This window comes from Solanum tuberosum, unplaced genomic scaffold, assembly GCF_000226075.1.
Source record: "Solanum tuberosum cultivar DM 1-3 516 R44 unplaced genomic scaffold, SolTub_3.0 scf00152, whole genome shotgun sequence".
In the NCBI taxonomy this organism is placed as follows: Eukaryota; Viridiplantae; Streptophyta; class Magnoliopsida; order Solanales; family Solanaceae; genus Solanum; species Solanum tuberosum.
The window spans coordinates 648,161-668,209 of NW_006239078.1; the positions used below are offsets into that span (position 1 = coordinate 648,161).

The 20,049-nt window shown below is 34.3% G+C and overlaps 3 protein-coding genes across 3 annotated transcripts; all 3 read left to right on the forward strand.

The window, feature by feature from the left end:
* Positions 1 to 4,716: 4,716 nt before the first annotated feature.
* On the forward strand, positions 4,717 to 12,001 carry LOC102587300 (protein SCAI). Its single transcript, XM_006353141.2, has 9 exons — positions 4,717 to 5,342; positions 7,930 to 8,136; positions 8,218 to 8,460; positions 8,945 to 9,011; positions 9,135 to 9,326; positions 9,431 to 9,522; positions 10,942 to 11,121; positions 11,197 to 11,333; positions 11,433 to 12,001. Exons 1-9 carry the CDS (start codon positions 4,854 to 4,856, stop codon positions 11,608 to 11,610), a joined length of 1,785 nt encoding a protein of 594 aa, XP_006353203.1. The 5' UTR covers positions 4,717 to 4,853; the 3' UTR covers positions 11,611 to 12,001.
* A 1,217-nt stretch (positions 12,002 to 13,218) lies between these two features.
* Positions 13,219 to 15,234, forward strand: LOC102587619 (histone H3.3). Its single transcript, XM_015311251.1, has 5 exons — positions 13,219 to 13,257; positions 14,210 to 14,283; positions 14,366 to 14,442; positions 14,590 to 14,680; positions 14,783 to 15,234. The coding sequence occupies exons 2-5, from the start codon at positions 14,212 to 14,214 to the stop codon at positions 14,951 to 14,953; spliced, it is 411 nt and encodes a 136-aa protein (XP_015166737.1). The 5' UTR covers positions 13,219 to 13,257; positions 14,210 to 14,211; the 3' UTR covers positions 14,954 to 15,234.
* A 198-nt stretch (positions 15,235 to 15,432) lies between these two features.
* Positions 15,433 to 17,949, forward strand: LOC102587943 (pentatricopeptide repeat-containing protein At4g02750-like). The gene is made up of 2 exons (XM_006353143.2): positions 15,433 to 16,452; positions 16,767 to 17,949. Exons 1-2 carry the CDS (start codon positions 15,654 to 15,656, stop codon positions 17,744 to 17,746), a joined length of 1,779 nt encoding a protein of 592 aa, XP_006353205.1. The 5' UTR covers positions 15,433 to 15,653; the 3' UTR covers positions 17,747 to 17,949.
* Positions 17,950 to 20,049: the final 2,100 nt, after the last annotated feature.

Sequence of the window (20,049 nt, forward strand, 5' to 3'; positions counted from 1 at the left end):
AGCACAATCTTCTCCCTATTTTTTCTTTCTTTCTTGAGTTGGTATAACTATATTTAGAAAATTTATTGTCAATTTTGATTAATTTTACATTACTTGTCAGTTTGTTAAAAATACTTGCAATCATCCTTCTTTACTCGAATTAAAAATCGATCTTGAATTGAGAATCGATAATGTAAATAAGGTCACACAAAACTAATTGCTTTAAAATCCTTCAATGAAGAAGTAAAATACCCCAAAACTAACTAAGTATGACTATATTATGAGAATTTATTACGAATTTTGATAAATTTTACATTACCTATCAGTTTGTTAAAAATACTTGCAATTCTTCTTTGTTATTTGAACTTGAAAATCGATAACGTAAATAAACTCACACAAACCTAAATACTTTAGTATCCTTAGTCAAGAAGTAAAATACCCCAAATCTTTTCACTTGTATGAACAATCCTTTTTTGATCAACTAATCAAATATTAGCACAAGGTGTTTGGTTGCCTAATTGTTTGTTCTTCTTTGTTTCACCAACCAACCAATTAGTGAGTATTGGGAAACAGTAATTATGACAAGTAAAATTTAGGAATCCAAAGCAACTAGATAGTGACCATTGGACCCCATATAGATATACTCTATAGATATTGTTAGCAAAATTTATGGCCTTATGGAACTTCCTCAATATTTTTTTTTTGGGAAAACAACCATTGTGTACCCTTTTCTAGGTAACAAAAAATGGGTTACAATTGCCAAGACTAAACAAGTTTTCTTTTTAAATAGAGAGTCGCTTCTGTTAGAGAGTGTTTTACTTTTTAATATGATATTTTTTAATGCAAATTTAGATTTAATTTGAATTTAATGTGGATATCAAATGGTCAATAAATATTAGTTAGGAGACGTACGAGTTTCTTCTTAGTAGAGATTTTTTTTTGTAATAATCACGACTCGTGGTCATTGATTGTCGAAAATTCTCATGAAACATATGAATTTCCCTTGTCCATGTAATAATTATTGAGTCAAGACCATTCATAAGGGATGCTAATTAATTAATTAACATGTTAATCCATTAGTTTGTCCTACATCTTAACCCAAACCTATATACAGTGTATAAAAATATCATTATGAGCATAAAAAATAGATAATTTTCCACATTAGTTGACAACTTGGGTTCAGGGTGTAGCTATACTATAGTCAGGGTGTCCAATTGGACACCCTTCTTCAAAAAATAATATCGTATATATAAGTAAAATGATACATAAAGTGATTAAATAACATATTTTAATTTGGACACATTTGACAGCCTTTATTTGCATCCCCTAAACAATATCTAGCTATATTGTGAATAAAGAGAGTTTATGTGCTTTTGTGAGGATTTCTGATGACTGATGACACGAGTCGTGACTATTATAGATCCCCATTCAATTACTATGGTCCACAACATATATACGTCTTTTTTGATGCAAAGATAGATCTTATGTGAAAACTGTAACCGTCTCTATATGATGGATAAACCTTTTTGAACACCCACAATGGTGTTTATATAGGCTAAATCTAGGGTTTAGCGCGGAGAAATATTTAATGAGTTTAGGGACCATCTAACGCCGTTATGAGTGGACTCAACCCAATAATATTACATTTGAACATGTGTTAGATCAATCACTTGTGGCTAGGAGTTTCGAACTCTTCCATGCTTAAGCACGCTGAATTTATATAGTAATTGCTTTTAGAAGTATTAATTAAAACATAATAAAAACTTATAGGATATTTAAAATTTTAGTTTTGATTTTTTTGAGATTTTTTTTCAAACAAATATTGTTTATCCGCTCATTTAACATTCTTATTAGTAGATGAATTTACTTTGGCAACTTCTAGATTTTTTTTTTTTATTATTATTATAAATGCCAATGTGGAAAAAATATTCTTATAAAAATAATTCGTGTCCTGGTGATGATGGAGTTGAAGAAATGGAAAATATTAATACATAATAATGTGAAAATAATTTCGTGTGAATGATTAAGTCAATATATATATAAATTATTCTTTCAAAGGGACCACTAATTATGGAAAATGTGAAAATAGTATTCATATGATTTTTAGGTGTACTTTTCATATTTATTTATTTTTATAAATATAAAAATAATGACTCACCCTCACCTTCCCTAGGTATATTCATAGTAAGTTGTATAGACATGCACATATCCAATGTATATGATTATGTGTATTTTATTTTTTTATATAATAAAGGGGATAGGAATATTGGATAGAAAAGTTTGGTTAACGAATCTTATAAATAATTTAAATAATAATGAAAAAAAATTAAAAGAACAGTGATCGAAAATAAATATATCAAGAGAGAAAAGGTTGTACATTAAAATGAAATTTCTCAAAATAATTTTTATTTAAGCCATTGAATTGAAGAAAAAAAAAGCAGAAGTCTCGAATTCAAGCAATAGAAATAAAAAATAATAATATATTTATTTGTTTTTAACTATATGAAAGCATTTATAATGTTTTAAAATCTAGCAGTACCTTTTCAAAGAGAACTATTTTCCAAAATTATTTCTTTCATGATTTTTCAAAACCAAACGAAAAATCAAGTTCAAATGCCACCAAATAGTTGTTTGCACTTTTAGTAAAGAAGTCTTTAAATAAATAAATAAAGATAGTTATGGTGTATAAAACATCTCGCATTAGAATAATTTGAAAAAGAGATACATTCCAAGGATGTCATGTAAATAGGTTATTCCAATGCAAAAAATATTAATGTCTACTTTCACGATTTAGGTCACATGAAAATAATTTTATCATTACTTCAAGACTTCTCTGATTATTTTTCTTTTTATTTATCTGAATATTCCACTGCCAATGCAAGTGGATTTTAAAGACATTCTCATGACAAGAATTAAACTAAAGGAAAAAAAAAATAGTTAAAAGTAAAATACTAGTACATATTTGATTATTTCATTAATTTGAATGTATATTATTAGATTCCATTTAAACAGCTAGTCAAATTTTTGGCTTTATGCACGTTATAAATTCAACGTCAGATTTAATTAATAATTTGTTGATTTCGTGCCAAGATCAACGCTACTCCTTTCTACATTTTTCCTAATTTTAAAGTTTATTTAATTTTGACCCTTTACCCTTCTAGTTGGACTTTTACACCTACTTTCAACCTCCTAATTTGTTTTGTTTTGAGGTGAAGACGTGGTATGAGAGGACTTGCTAGTAAAATTTTGTTATTGTGGGTCTCGTAGAGCTAACACTATCATGACGCTACATTGTACTGACGTGACTTGCAAATAATGTTGGTACTATATAACCATATAGGCAAGGCTCGGGACCATCTCCCTTCACAATAAATGTGTAATGTTATTTGTGAAACTTGTTTTCTCTATTTTCACTAAAAAAGTCATTTTTTTTCCATTTGTAAGGAACTTGTTTTTCTAATAGAAATGCACCTTAATATCTTCATTAGCGATATATCCAAATTATGCATTAAATATACATCAAACTTGTTAATTTATGAAGAAATACCACGTAATTTCGATTTATCTAAAATATAAATAAAGACTCTTTACATCAATAACTTTTTTCTAAAAGTTTGAATTGAACAAGAAGTAGATGCTTGACATCAATATACATTTTTCTTTTAAATTTTTTTACACCAACTCAAATAAAGCTATATATAATAAAATGAAAGAAGTTTTATCCAATCTAAAACCAAATTCATGTATTTCATTATTCTATCATATATAATCTTATTTTTGATAAACCAAATATTCATAAAAATGTATATACACTTAACAATTCAAAAAATATTAATCCCAACATTGTTATTTTATTTGAAAAAAATCGCTCACGTGCAATATCTCGCAAATCATATAGACAAGTCCAATATGATAAATTCAATTGAGAAGACTTTGGCTAAGGGAAATCGATCTTCAATCTCCCTTATGGATGCCACGTGCACGTCCTGCAGACCTGCACAATTCTAATTTTGTTTAGAACCCATAAAACTCACAGCTACTATTCTTTACTGATCTTTGAGTGCTCATTAAATAAATTCGTTCATATATAATATCTCGCAAATCACACAAAAAATATAAATCGTACTAAGATAAATTCGATATAACGAGGTCAATTGAGAAAACTTTGACAGAAAAATCAATTCCTTACCTGTATTAATCTCAATATTATAATTAACCAAACCACATCTTACTCTTCAACAACTCATAAACAAACCCCCCAAGTTCCTAGAATCCTACTTTTTCATTGCCATCCACTTTACACAACTCACATTTCTATAACTTCCAAACAACTCCAACCCCCATAAAGCCCCACCACCAACATCTCTTACCACAATCGAATCTACATTGGCTCGAGGGTGTTTATCTTAGTTTTTCGATAAAAAAATTATACGATATTTTCATGTATATATATATATATGATAAGTTTGAAGTTGCTGAACACAAGATTAGAAGACTGACTAAGTAGTTTAGAAGTTCGAATTTCAATTCCACACAATACTTTGTAAGTGAAAATATGTATATACGCTAGTGAAAAATCTGAATATGCCATTGCGATTCGATAGAAGAAAAAATAGAAAAAAAGCCAAAGAAAAATCCAAAAATCATATTAACAAAGAAAAACAAAATAACAGAATATTTTGATCATCACAGTTCACAAAATTCCCTCAAATTCACCAGCTTACCTGTTCCCCCCCCCCCCCTATAAAAGTCCACCCCCTACCCCACCATAACCCATTATAAATGTATCTATAGGTCAGTATATACAAATTTTCCGGCGAGTAATGCTCCTTCTTCGTCGTCGTCTTAGCTGAGGTGTGAAAATCCGGTGAGGTATGGCGGACGACGTCGTTCCAAAGACGTTTCGTGCGTTAGTAGAAAGTGCAGAGAAGAAATACGCAAGAGTACGGGATTTACCGGCGTACGGACGGTGGGGAACGAGTAACCACTACTTTCACAAGGTGTTCAAGGCGTACATGAGGTTATGGAAGTACCAGCAGGAGAACAGGGTGAGGCTTTTGGAGTGTGGATTACAGCGTTGGGAGATCGGAGAGATCGCTTCACGGATCGGTCAGCTTTACTTCAGTCAGTATATGAGGACTAGCGAAGCGAGGTTTTTACTCGAGTCGTGTATTTTCTATGAAGCGATTTTGAACAGGAAGTATTTTGAAGGTTCTGGAAAAGATCGAATGGTGAGGTTTAAGGAGCTGAGGTTCTATGCCAGGTTTTTGATGGTTTCGTTGATTTTGAACCGGACGGAAATGGTGAACCTGCTGGTTGAGCAGTTTAAAGCTATTGTTGATGACAGTAAAGCTGCTTTTCCGGTACTAGTTCCTTTACTTTGTTAATTATGTTTCCATTTTTATGGCTATTTCTGAGTTCTGTCCTTAATTTTATGGAAATGAAGCTTAAATTTAGAAAAAATGTCATTTTTATGATAGACATACAGTAGTTTAGCTGTCTAATTGAGGAATTAACATGAAATTTGAACATATTTTAGTTGATTTTTCAGTCAGCTTTGGTCAGTCTATTTGGAAAGCCAGAAGTCCATCAATTAAAAGGAATTTGTCAGATGTAGGGTAAAATTCACAAATTTAGCTGTTAGATTGAGGAATTAAAATGATTTTGTTTTAGCATTTTTCAGTAGATCACTTAATTTCGCTTTCCCTCGGAGTGTTTGGAAAACAAGAATCCATCTTTACCTCTAGCAAATTAGGTGCCTCTTCCAGCTCCTTATTATAGTAAAAAATTGGCCCCTGAGTTAAATTGATTAGGCATGTTGTATTATCTTTAGCATGCGAGTAGTGCTTTTTAGTACACGCCAAATGTCCGGACTTAAAGAGCTAATGAGGTACGTATTATAGCTTCTCAAGGATAAGCTCTATCATGCATTTTGTTGGTTGAAGTGATTGAGAACTTGTGACAGTTGAGTCATATAATATGACTTATATGGACTCAGCTTTGTCATGTAGTATACTTTTGGTTGTAGTGATGGAGACCTGTCTTTTTAGTTCATAGTAAAGAATGGTCATTGTTTTTATTGAGCCGAGGGCCTATAGGAAACAACCTCTCTACCCGGTCTGCGTACAGCCCACCCTCCAGACCCACTTGTGGGGTTATACTGGGTTGTTGTTGTAGTGAAGAATGGTCACTCTCTTAAAAAATGGAGAAAAGTTTCAGTTGAGATAACCTTTTTACTGGCTACATGACTACCTCCAGAGTTGTGCTGGGATAAGACCTCTTATAACTAAGAAAAGGAAAAAAAAGAAAAAATAGAGGAAATTAAGTCGTTGGTGCCTTTGTTGTCTTACTTCAAGTTGTTCAGACCTAAAGCTTTGACCATTCCACACTATATTATGTTGGTGTATCCCAGTGTTGTGAAAGGTGATTGCCTCGTCGCCATTGCGAGGCGACCCTTCATCGCCTTTTAGCTTTGTGGCGAGGCGATCTTCAAAAGGCAATGCCATGACGACAAAAGGCGAGAGGCAAGAAGCGAGAAAGGCGTCGCCTTTTGTATTTTCTTAAAACAAGGCGACCAATTTAGGGGTTTAAAAGTTAAAAGGTAATTTTAGGGTTTTCGACTAGACTCCTCCGGCGACTAGCCAGACTTTTCCAGTGATTCCAAAGTCTAACCAATACATATTTCTTCTATTCTTCTTCCTCTGTTTCTTTTTCCTTCTTATTCAAAACTTCAGAGTCACTTCTACCTTTGTTTTGACTTTTGTTCTTCTTTTTCTCATTCAAGTTCTATTCTTTTAGTATGTACTATCTATTTTTAGTTTTTGAATTGAAATATTTGCTAATATGTTATTACTATTGAGATTTTGATTATTTACATATGCAATTAAATATTTTAATTTTTTGGTATTAAATGGTGCCGCACTTCTAAAAGGCAAGCGCCTCGCCGCTCGCCTTGTCTTGTGGCGAGGCAGACCCTCGTCGCCTTTTATCACCTTTCACCGTCCAAAACACTGGTGTAGCCTGAAAAATGTTTTTTAATTCACCTTAATTGCCAAAAGTGCTAATTGCCTCTTTATTTTGTACTCTGGAAAGAACACATAAGGGTGTATACAAAAATATATACACACTTCTAACCGTTTTGAATATTTAACTTACATTCTTACCTATGTATGCGAATAACTTTAACATTATGAATTTGGGGGAGGTGCATTGGGGTCTGGGAATGGTGAACCCTGCACAAGCATTCCACGACTTTCTTCCATCTCTGTCTTTTGCATTTTTTATGGTGTCAAGGAATACTCTCTTTGTTTTGTTCTCTCTCTTTCTTTTGTCTTTTATATACAGATCTGTACACATCTTATGTGTATATATGAACACTTTGACGTATCTGTTATAATATACATTTGAAGAGAGAGACTTTAAGAAGTTTGGTTGAGTTGTATGCTGTGTTAGTGATAGTAGAGGTTGTCACTCAAAAATTAAAAAGGAAGTGTGTCTGAGGAAATATCTTACATGTTCCTAATGAATCAATGGTCTATATTATGCAAGAATATTTGCATATTATCTTCAAAAGGCTCCGAGTGTGAATGCAGTTTTTGTTACTCCCATTTACTCTATGAACATCTGACCACTATGTTTTGCAATGGTTACTTAGTACATAGGAGATGATTCTCATACTTCAATTTCTGGAACTAGCTGAGCAAGTACAAAGTTGAGAACTGAACAAACTACCCATCATTTCTCTTCTTTTCATATCCAATGAGAAACTGGTAGATTAGTTGCTTTGTAGATGAATTTACTTTGATTGTGATTGGAGCACACTTGCATCTTCCAGTTGCATTAAACAATTTAGTGTTGCTTCAGCTACTTTAGCCCTGTACTTAGTATCTATGTTTCAACAGAAATTCTGTACTTCTTTCTGTAAGATGAACCATAGTAATAATTTCACAGGGTACCAACTTCAAAGAGTGGAGACTGGTGGTGCAAGAAATTGTTAGATTCGCAAGAGTTCATTCTCCATCTCCTGATGCCAGGCCTTTGCGATATTGTGCTCTCTTTGATTCACATCCATCATCTCGTCCGTACGTGGCTCGCTTCCATGCTAAGAAGGTGCTAAAGTTTCGAGATGCACTGTTAACAAGTTATCACAAAAATGAGGTATTGACAACATCCACTTACCTCAGTGTTAAGTTGTGCTCAGTTTGTTGCACAATTAACCTACCCTTATTTTTATTTCAGGCCAAATTTGCAGAATTAACTCTGGACACTTACAGAATGCTGCAATGCTTGGAATGGGAACCCAGTGGATCTTTCTATCAAAGAAGTCCAGTTGAACCACGAGTGAATGGTGCTGTGATTGACCAATCTATTACTTCTGGACTGATAGATATTAACTTGGCTGCTGAGATGATGGATCCAGCTCTGCCTCCCAATCCCAAGAAGGCCGTTCTTTACCGTCCTAATGTTCCACTGTTGATATCTGTGAGTTCTGTTATGTTTACTGTGTTTCCATTTGGATTAATCTATTTAAGGAGTCCTATACTGAAATACTGCTTCATATAAAGGGAAGAGGAATGTAGAAATTAATCTTGCTGGATGATATGTTGGTTTAAGTTATTTAGTTCCGTGTCTTGGGAACTGATCGAACAAATAATTGCTGAAGCACTTGATACTATGCAAAACATGGGAAGTAAAACTAGAAATTTCACTCTTGTTTCTTATGTTGCCCAATGCCCACTGTATGTTGCCTGAATGCTCGATGCTAATAATGATTTCTTTGCACCTGAACCCACAATAGCCATTTAAAATAATCTACTTCAACTGTGAACCCTGTCCAAGTGCTCATATCTACTTCGATTATGGAATAATACCTTATCTGAGTGATTGCTTCTGGCACTCCTCCCTTACAATTTTTGATGCTCCTAGTGTGTATCCTTACTCAGTCGTTTTGTTCTGGCACCCGCAGGTCGTCGCTACAATGTGTGAGGAGCTCCCTCCAGAGAGTGTGGTATTAATATATATTTCTGCATCAGGTTTGTGACTTTTAAAAAATATTTTTTCCTAACCAAAGCATCTGGTTAGCTACTTAATCGATGAAATTCAGCTCCTGATATGCTAATTGTGGCTGAAATCTCAATTCTTTGATATATTTCCAGGAAACACAATTCAGAGTACCACCTCACACACAGAAAGCTCTTCTAGTTCTAGAAAATCTTCGAAGAACAGTGTTCTTTCTCGTACTTCGTATGAACAAAAGAGTGCTTTACATGAAAATTATACCAACACCAATGGAGATACGGGTCAATATTTCGAGAATTGTTTGTGCTTAGGTCCTAGCAGAAGTGGAGGTATACCAGCAGAAGTTGATTAATGTGTTGTTCATAAAATGGTTCATGATTATCTCATTGTTCTAAATCTAACTGCATGATTTTTACTATTTGGATTTTTGCAGGTTCAAATAACCTCTATCCAGGCGATCTTATTCCTTTCACACGAAGACCTCTCTTCCTAATAATCGATAGTGACAACAGCGATGCATTCAAGGCAGGTTTGTCAAAACTGTGTCTAACTCATTGAATGATGATGATCTATCCCTGAGCAAGACACACATTGGAATGTGTGTCTGGGATTCTACTTGTTGTCTAGAATCTTTGTAATAATGCTTTTGAGAGAGAATAACCAAATATTTTGGTGACTTCTAGTGAGTAATGAGATGCAATTGCAGATGATACGAGAAAAAACTTTGGATTATCACAGCTTCTTGTGGATATTAATCTTGCATATTGTTCAAATCAAAACACAGTAAGCGTATGATGAGATAGTGTCAAATTAGAGGATCCATCATTCCATTTTCTGGCCTTCTTAAGCTCAGTGTTTTATGAAACTGTGGAGTGTTAAGTAAAAATCTAGCTTACTCTCATTTGCTCCCTAGAGTATAAGTGGAATACAAATCTAGGTTGGTTCGGTGGTAACATCTGTTATAGATAATCTTTACCATTCTCAAAAAAAATCAATCTGTTATAGATAATCATTTTTCTGTACTGTAGTTGTTTCCAAGTATTGATTTGGCTCTCATAAATTACATATAACTGATAGAATTATATTGTGGAACATTGGGATGAATAGCCAAAGAGAATCCTGTAGTTTTTTCTGCAGGATTCAGTTTCCATTCAGTAACCTTTCTGCTTACCCAGAGAATTCCTACCTGAGCTACAAACATCTAAGATCTCCAAATGCCTACATATCTTGAGACTTTTAGATGATTGTAGTTATGTTTTAGTCCTTACTATGCCTGATAACATGTTGGGCTTCTGAATGTCCAAAATTATGTGTTTATTGTTCTTGATCACGTTTGTTGAATTATGTGAGGCGGTTCTTATTGAAGTGGTGAGTTGTTGAAGAAGGGACAGTTTGATTTTTCCAAATATATAACTGCTGTTATTCCCACCTTATTCAGTACTACTCCCTCTGTCCCAAAATAAGTCACCTTAGCAAAAAAAAAAATTGTCCCATAATAAGTGTCACCTTGTGAATTCAAGACAAAAATTAGTATGTTTTCCAACTATACCCTTATACTCCATCTACTTATTAATAATATTTAATTTTCAAGAGACGGACACTTCATCAAAAAAAATTCAAGAGACATTTATTAAATAGGGTAGTTTAGTAAACTACATATTGTATGTATTCATTTCTTAATGACATGATTTTTGTTAAGGGGACACTTATTTTGGGACGTTGAGCAAGTACATTTTAAAAGCTACTCAAAATCAATTGCTTCTCCTACCAATCATCAATATGAATGTATTGGCTGTTTTTCTTCTCATCTGTTTGGGTGGTTGGAAAATTATTGTTGTAAATATTGTATTTCACGTATGACTTATTTTATTGCAAGTTCAATTTTAAAAATTATCTTTGAGGAGGACTATTTATTCGCTGATACATCACCTCTTTGCTCTTCAGGTTCTACATGGGGCAGAAAGAGGAGAAAAAAGTGCTTTATTTCTCTCTCCTCTGAGACCATCATTCAAGAACCCTGGCACTGATGTAACTCAAACTGGAAGTCAGTTCACCTTGTTCTTGGCTGCTCCTTTACAGGCTTTCTGCCAGTTGGTTGACCTTGTCTCATCTGATAAAGATTTGGTAAGTACACAGCAATGCTAGTTGCTTTACCGAGCAATTGTAAGTCGGTCTAACTTTCACACTACTGCTCTTCAGGATTGTTCTGATGAGGCTGATGGCATCATCTCAACTGCATTTGCAGAGTGGGAGGTAATCCTCTGTACATTGACTAACCTAGATTTGGTTTGGGCTCAAGTTCTGTCTGACCCTTTTCTGAGACGGCTTGTTCTCAGGTAAGCATTTTCTGTTTCAACCAATTGAAATACTGTTACAAGTTGCCACAGGAGCCTACTTAGATACTAACAACATGCTTTCTTGTATCTTCTGTGCAGATTCATATTCTGTCGTGCTGTGCTCGGTCTATTCTGCTTGCATGAACGTGGCGATGAGTATTTGCCTGTTTGTCTCCCAAAGCTTCCTGATACATTCTCACCAGACTCTGAAACTGTGCTACCATCTATCAGACGACTTGCAAGGCTTCTAAAAGTTGGAGATTGTTTTCGATTTTGACATTCATGAGACGTGATATATGTGCTCTCCCTTTATGATGTAAAGAGATCCAGAAACTTACCAGTCAGACACCGTGGTTACCAAAGTGCTGGCTGGAAGTACAGACACATTCTTTTTAGGTGATCGGTTTACTTAGTTTACATCAATATCTTCTCATTTCATGTGCAGAAATTTCGGGTTTTTCTTCATTATTTAGTCTTTCCATAGCGAGCATTTGGTTGGTGATACTGTGCATTTCTAATAGAAGGGGTCAGTTGAGTTTTTGTGTTCAGTTTTTTTGGTTTCTACAGGAGTTAGTGCTAATTTGTTCATATGTATCCTGTATTATAGAAGCTGGCGGTTGAATTCTTTAATTATTAGTTGAGCAATTTCTCTTCCAATTTGTGTTCTACATTTACTCCAATTCAGTTCTCCTCCTACTTTGATGATGACCAAAAGAACTAATTTAAGTTATATACATCGATAATTATATTAAATACGTTTTTCACCAGTGTAATTTGACATGTTCCATTCACCATTTTGGTCTTTCTTTAACGGGAAGAAGTAAGAGATGATCAGACGTGGCGTTTGACATTCATGCTCTCCTGAACTATCATTATTTCACGAGTCTCATGTTTAAATTATTGGATATTCTTGTTATTCATGGACAATAACTCCTTTTAGATCAAAATTCTCAATCAAATATGAGGTGAAGTATATTTAATATAACTTGTTAAGAGGTAAGTAAGTAAGTGGTGAAAAATAGACTTAAAATGCACGTATGTAATACAATGAATTCATGGCAATTCAGGGAGGTTTTGTAAACATCCAAATTTGCAACCAAAACGATGATAGATTAGAATGATTTTAACGTATTCGCTCATAACAAAAATGATGATAAATTAGAATGGTTTTAACGTATTCACTCAAAACTAAACAATGATAGATTAGAATGATTTTAACTTATTCGTCAAAACAAAAACAATAATAGATTAAAATGATTTAACGGTATTCGCTCAACACAATTCCATATGTACAACTACTTGGAACGAAATTTCAGTAGATGATATTCACATAAAACATCAATTCATGACAATTCAAAGAGGTTTTAAATGAACGTACGAGATACAATGAATTCATGACAGCTATGCAAAATCTATAAACATCCAATTATATAGATATGATTAACTAGACTCATTTTAACATATTCGCTCAAAATAATTCCACGTATACAATTACTTATACCGAGTTTTTAACATACAATATTCACGTAACATGTCATATTCCAAAAATGAATATATAGCTTCCTATTTTCTAGTTTAGTGTAGTTAACCATCTTAATACCACACCACTCAACAAATGTCAACCAATAAGAATCAAGTATTGTGTCCTCTCAATCCACAACAAACTACTAACTTCCAATCTCAACCGTCAAATCTTTTCCTTCTCCATAAATCTTAACCGTCCAATCAGTTTGGAGAAAACACAACTAGCACCATTAACAACCGTCGATACCTAATAAGAAAACACAGAGATAAACAAATCTCAACCGTCCATTTTTATCCTTCGTCGTCTTCCACACAAAAAAAATATATATAGGTATCAACCTGTAAATCTTTGAAAACTTTCGCTCACCAAGCAGACAAAGAAGAAGAAGAGAAGAAAAAAGGTGAATTTTTTATTGTTTATTTTTGAAATTTTCTTTTCCGCGCGGTTAGTTATTTGAATTGTTGTTTGTATTTCAAGTCAATTTTGATTTGTTTGCATTTTTATGATTAGGGTTTCTGATTATCTGAGTTGGGGTTTTGCTCTTTTTTGTGTTTAAAGATTGGGTTTTTGATTAAGTGTTGGATCTTTTGAATATTTGATTATCTCTCGTTTGGAATCTTGGAATTTATTGTAGTGTAATGGATGGTTTTTTGATTTGTAATTGGGGTTCTGTTGTTAATTTCCTAGACTAGAGAAAAATTGTGTATGTTTGTTCTTGAATTGGTTTGAATTTTTGCTTGTAAATTTAGGAATTTCTATGAAATTATATTTAGAGTGCTTTCAACAACAATAAACCTAGTGGAGTTCTGTAAAGTGGGGTTTGGGGAGGGTAGAGTTGTAAGCAGAGCTGTTTCCGAAAGAGACTTGGCTCAAGCAAATCAGAGCAGTAATTTAGGTTTTGTTTTCTATAATTGGGTTTGTGTAGTTAATTCTCTAGACTAATGTGAGTATGTATATGCTTGGGGATTTTTGGGTTATAGAATATGTATGTTTTGTACAGAAACTGAGTCTTAATTTGGGGTTTGTTCTTAATTTAGTGTACTTTGTGGTGTGGTTGGTTTTAAGATTTGTATATGGAAGAACAGAATGTTTCGTTTAGTAGTGATATTTGAGTCTTTGTTTTTGGGTCAGAAAGATTTTTGTACAATTCAAGTTTGTAGAGCAAAATTGGGTCAGAAAGATTTTTGTACAATTCAAGTTTGTTGAGCAAAATTGGATCTTTGTTTAGTGTTTGATGTTAATTCTGTATGTTTTTTTTTCTGTAAGCTCTTATGGTGCAGGTTATTACTGCAAAATTGATTATTTTCTTTGTCTTTGTTGTAATTGTGGAAGTATTGGCTGTGTTGTTTTCAGATGGCTCGTACCAAGCAAACTGCTCGTAAGTCTACTGGAGGAAAAGCCCCTAGGAAGCAACTTGCCACCAAGGTTCCTCCTTTTAACTTAGCTGTCCTTGTATGAAATTGTATGTTGCTGTTTGATATCTAACAATGTGCGTTATTTGAATTAGGCTGCTCGTAAGTCTGCTCCTACTACAGGTGGAGTGAAGAAGCCTCACAGATACCGCCCTGGTACTGTTGCTCTTCGGTAAGTATTGGTTGTTGGAACTTTTTTGGATGAAGATGTTGATTCTATAATTTAATGTTCTCTTGATCGTTAGTAGAATAGAGTAAATTACTCGTTTCATGTTCATCAATTGTGTATTTACCTATTACAATTTCTGATATTATGCAGTGAAATCCGTAAGTACCAGAAGAGTACTGAGCTCTTGATCAGGAAGCTTCCCTTCCAGAGGCTTGTTCGTGAAATTGCCCAGGACTTCAAGGTAAATTTTGTGCTATAATGTGTCTTTGGCACATTGGGGTGTATGCTTTTATGGTTTATGTGTTTGATTAATTGGTTCTCTGTGTGTCTTGTTTGGTTTCAGACTGATCTGCGTTTCCAGAGTCATGCTGTGTTGGCTCTTCAAGAGGCTGCTGAGGCCTACTTGGTTGGTCTGTTCGAGGACACCAATCTTTGTGCCATTCATGCCAAGCGTGTGACCATTATGCCCAAGGACATTCAGCTTGCTAGGCGTATCAGGGGCGAGCGTGCTTAAGTTGATCAACCATGGCAGTTTTATTGTTGCTTTTTTTAGATTTTTTTTTTGTGAAGACTTGAAAAGTTGGTAATGAAATCTAATAGTAGGGATAATGTTCTATGTTGATGCTTATTTTTGTAAGGTGGGATGGAGGTGTGCTGTAATTGTTGTTCTGTTTAGGGGGCGGAAGTCGATAGTATCTGTTTGAATCTCTCTTGATGTTTTTGTTGTCACACTTCTGGTGTTGAACAATGTTTCATAATTTGCATCTAATGGTTAGTTCAACTACTATTTGGTAATATTGTCTCTCTCAACTTGTATGCCTGCGATTTCATAGTCTTGCTATTAGCTCTGGGATTCAATTTTTTGGGTCAAATTCGAGTTTTGGTATTGAATGGTTGGTATCATTGTGATGAATTCCAGTAGGATGATGAAGCCTTTGTGCTTGCCATTGAATGATTGGTATCATTGTATTTATCATTACTTTGTCAAGATGAACAATGGTTTTGGAAGTGTTCTTTGTGGGTTGTGATATATCAACTTGAATTTGCAATCGCGGAGTATAGCTCACATCAAAACATGAAAATGAGATAGGACATTGTACCCCTAGCTCAAAGGTATTCAACAACTTCGTATCTGTGTAGAAATCAAGAAATGACCCATAAATCTGACCTATAAAACTGTTTATTTCATTTCAACCTCTTTATTCATACCTTTAATGTTTGTCCGCCATTACCCGAGCTCCAAGCTCAAAAAACTCCTCCATTGCTTCCTTACCTTTGAACGTTATTCTTCCCGCCTTACCAGAAAACCCCCCAAATCATCTCAACTTGTGTACGCTAGCAACATCAGGATCAACCAATTGGCACGACAAGGCAAACTTCAACATGCCCGGAAGGTGTTTGATGAAATGTTAGAGAGAGACGTAATTTCTTGGAATTCAATGATTACGGCCTATTGGCAAAATGGGTATCTCAATGAGTCAAAGAAACTCTTTGTATCAATGCCAGAAATGACTGTAGTGACTTGGAATTCAATGATTGCGGGTTGTGTGGAAAACGATTGCATTGATGATGCTACTATGTATTTTAGAACTATGCCTGAGCAGAATGTTGGGTCCTGGAACGCGATGATTTCAGGTTATGTTAAGTATGGTATGGTGGAGGAAGCAGAGAGGTTGTTTGACGAGATGCCAAAAAAGAATGTCATTTCTTATACTGCAATGATTGATGGTTGTATGAAGAAAGGTGAGATTGATAAGGCAAGGTTACTTTTTGAACGTATGCCGCATAAAAATGAGGTTTCATGGACTGTGATGATTAGTGGGTATGTAGAGAACGAGTGTTTCGATGAGGCAAAGGAACTGTTTCAAAAGATGCCAGATAAGAATGAGAATGTGGTTGCAATGACAGCAATGGTTGTTGGGTATTGCAAGGAGGGGCGGGTGGAGGAAGGAAGGATATTGTTTGACGGAATACTATTTAAAGATAGCGTTGCTTACAATGCCATGATTTCAGGTATGCACATCTAGACACCTCAACTTGTCCCCATTGTGTCAGTTGAACACTCAACTTACAAAATGATCATCTAGGAACCTCCAAAATTATGTGTCACGTTACCGTCATGTGTCCTTGAGACAGTGGGAACGAGTTGAAGTATTTAGTTGCAAGTTAAGGTGTCTAGATGTTAACTCTCAAAGTTGGAATGCTTACTTGCTAGCGGAGCCAAGTTTGAGTGTCTATATTGTATATGTGACGACTTCTTAATGTAATTTGTTTATCAGGTGTGAATCCACTATATTCTCTGTATTGATTCAATTGGTATCTCACAGGTTATGCACAAAACGGACACAGCAAAGAGGCACTCAAGTTACTGGTCGAGATGCTTAGGATGTCTCTTCGACCAGATCAATCTTCATGTGCTTCAGTTCTTTCTGCATGTGCTGCTCTCGCATCTCCTGTAGCTGGTAGACAAACTCACGCAGTTGTTATTAAACATGGGGCGGACTCCAATGTCTCCGCGTGTAATGCTCTGATTACTATGTATAGCAAATGTGGCAGCATTTTTGAGTGTGAGTTAGCTTTTGAACTAATCACAAGCCCAGACCTCATTTCATGGAACACTATAATTGCTGCATTTGCACAGCACGGGTTGTACAAGAAAGCAGTTGCATTTTTGGAACGAATGGTTCTCAGAGGATGTGAACCAGATGGTATAACATTCCTCAGCTTATTATCTGCTTGTGCTCATGCAGGGTTGGTTAGTCAGAGCGTCTCGTGGTTTGATTCAATGATGAAAAACTACAACATTACTCCGAGACCAGAGCATTACGCTTGTTTAATTGATATACTTGGACGAGCAGGTCAGCTAGACAAGGCTTACAACATTATCCAAGAATCGCCTTTTCAAGCTGATTTAGCAGCATGGGGTGCCCTTCTTGCTGGCTGTCGCGCTCATTCCAATGTAGAGCTTGGACAGCTTGCTGGAACGAGAGTCATGGAATTAGGCGGCGATAGTTCAGGGCCTTACATTATGTTATCTAACATATACGCTGAAGCAGGTATGTGGGGCGAGGTCACGAGAGTGAGAGGCTTGATGAAAGAACATGGAATCAGAAAGCAACCGGCGTATAGTTGGACAGAGATTGAAAATAAGGTGCATTATTTTCTGGGAGGGGATATCTCTCATCCAAGAATTCGCGAAATCCATACAACACTCAAGCAGATGAACTTGCAGATGAAATTCCAGGAAAAAGTTTTGGATTTCACTGACTTTTACTTCCTGGATGAACTGAATTGTACATGTAAATAGTATGTCTATGTCAAGCAAAAGTAGACGTTTATTTTTAGTATAATGGACAAATAAAAATAGTCGGAGACAGTAAAATGTTGGCAAAGTTCATTCAAACATGTCTTTGAGTAATTTTGTTTGTCCTAGATGATGTCTCTGATAGATCTATCAACACTCAAATGTGCATTGTTTTGGGGCGTAAAAACATACTCCCTCCGTTTCGAAAGTTCGAGAATATATTTGTCCTTTTTCCCTTTATTTTATTTATCCATTGTAACGAACAAGTCTTACATATTATCTCTTTTTTCATATTACCTTTAGGGTTGAATAACTACATAAAGTAGTATAATCAAATTCAGAGTTCTAAAATATCATTAAAAATGTTAGTTTAGTAAGCCGTGTAATAGACAACTATTTGTGGGACCTTGAGTCAACGTCTCGACCCCCATTCAGTTTTCCTCGATTCTACCAAAAAATGAGATTCTTTATCAATTTTTGGGGCAATTATTTCTCCTTTAGGCTAGGTAGCATGGTGGTGATTGTGGCAAAAGTAGTCCGTTGAGAGTTTGTCTCGATAGGAAACTGCATGATCTTTTCGCCTATTGTATTGAATCAATAAAATTGTTTTGGAAGAGAAAAATCAAGACCATGCCGAACGAAACATAGTGTAATAGATCCATGTTCGGTGGGGGCTTATGGTGAGGCTAGTAAATCCTTTGGTTTAGACCCTCAAAATTTTTGGGCCCCAAAAATTGTTTGGTAGAGATTTTATAATTTAATTTTGGGGAACTTAATATGATCTAATTACTTAGATACACTCTAGTTTGTACGTATCTTATCAGATTTTGTTGCCTCTAGATACGTCCAAATACATGTATCTCTGATACATAAGATCAAATTTAGGTGTAATTTGTTTTAGATACATTGTACTCAAATGGATTCACATGTATTTGGAATACATAGCAAATCTCTCTCCCATCTCGTTCGTCACTCGCCCATGTATCTAATATCTCAGATACATGCGAATCTCTCCAAATACATATTGATACATGGATCTAGTGTATCGATAGTTTGATTCGCATGTATCAGGGATACACACGAATGTCGTTCGCCTCCCTTCCCAATCTCGCTCGCTTCTCTCCCTATTTTGGTGTATATGGTAACAAAAATACATAAGAAACTCTTAATTAATGGTAATATACATAATATTTTAAAAGTATAAGTAATAATAATATATGTGGTAGTGATGTATGTCTGATTAGGTAGTTTTTCCTTTAATCTTTACTTAGAAATTATTAAAGTTCGTAGTAAAAAACTACAAAGTTTTATAAACAAAAATAAAGAAAGATTGTTTCCTTTATGAATGGAAATATTTTATACCATGAATTAAACTACTCAAATATTTATATTAGCAAATAAGGTTTCTCACAACAAGATCCAAGGTTATTTTCTGCAAAACATATTAACATCTTATTGACTTGAATTAATCATTAACAATATAAGTAATAACATTACTATTAGGTGTTTGTTGATTTAAATGCATTATATCATATTAAAATATCACATTATATTATATATACTAACTATTGGAAAAAACACAACTGATTTTTTAAAATTTGTAAAATTAATGTTAAAATTATTATCATTCAAATTGTTGATGTATGGTATTATATAACAGTAAATACGATACATAATACAACATATGATTGTATTAATGTATTTTTGAGTGTGAGTTAGCTTTTGAACTAATCACGAGCCCATACCTCAGTGTTCTCCAAATTAATTAATAATAAAGGTTTTATTTTTAATTTTTGGTGACAAAAATAAATAAATTCGGATAAAAAAAATTTCATATGAAGTCAGGTTTATTTTATCAAAAAAAAAAAGAAAAAAAAAAATTCAACATCAAATTGGCGCTCAATGTAATGTCGGTATGAGGAATTCAGTTTCCATTACCTATATAAACCCCTCTTCTCCAATTCAATTCATAAATCAAGAAAAAGTTAAAAAAAAACTCCTCTGAATATATTATATATCAATGGCTATCAATGGCAGATAAAAGAGCATGTGCACCATGCAAGCTCCTGAAGAAAAAATGTCTTCAAGATTGTATCTTTCGAGATAGTTTCCTCAATCCCAAATAAAATATTATGAAACTATCCATAAATTGTTTGGAACAAAGTGACTTTCAAGAGGGAGCACGTTACTCTGTAAGTTGTCACCCTTAATACGAATTTAAAATATTTAATTAATCTAGTTTGTTTTTATTGATTTCAAGAAATATGGATTATGAGAATTTTAAGAAGTTCGGATAGCTGAGGATC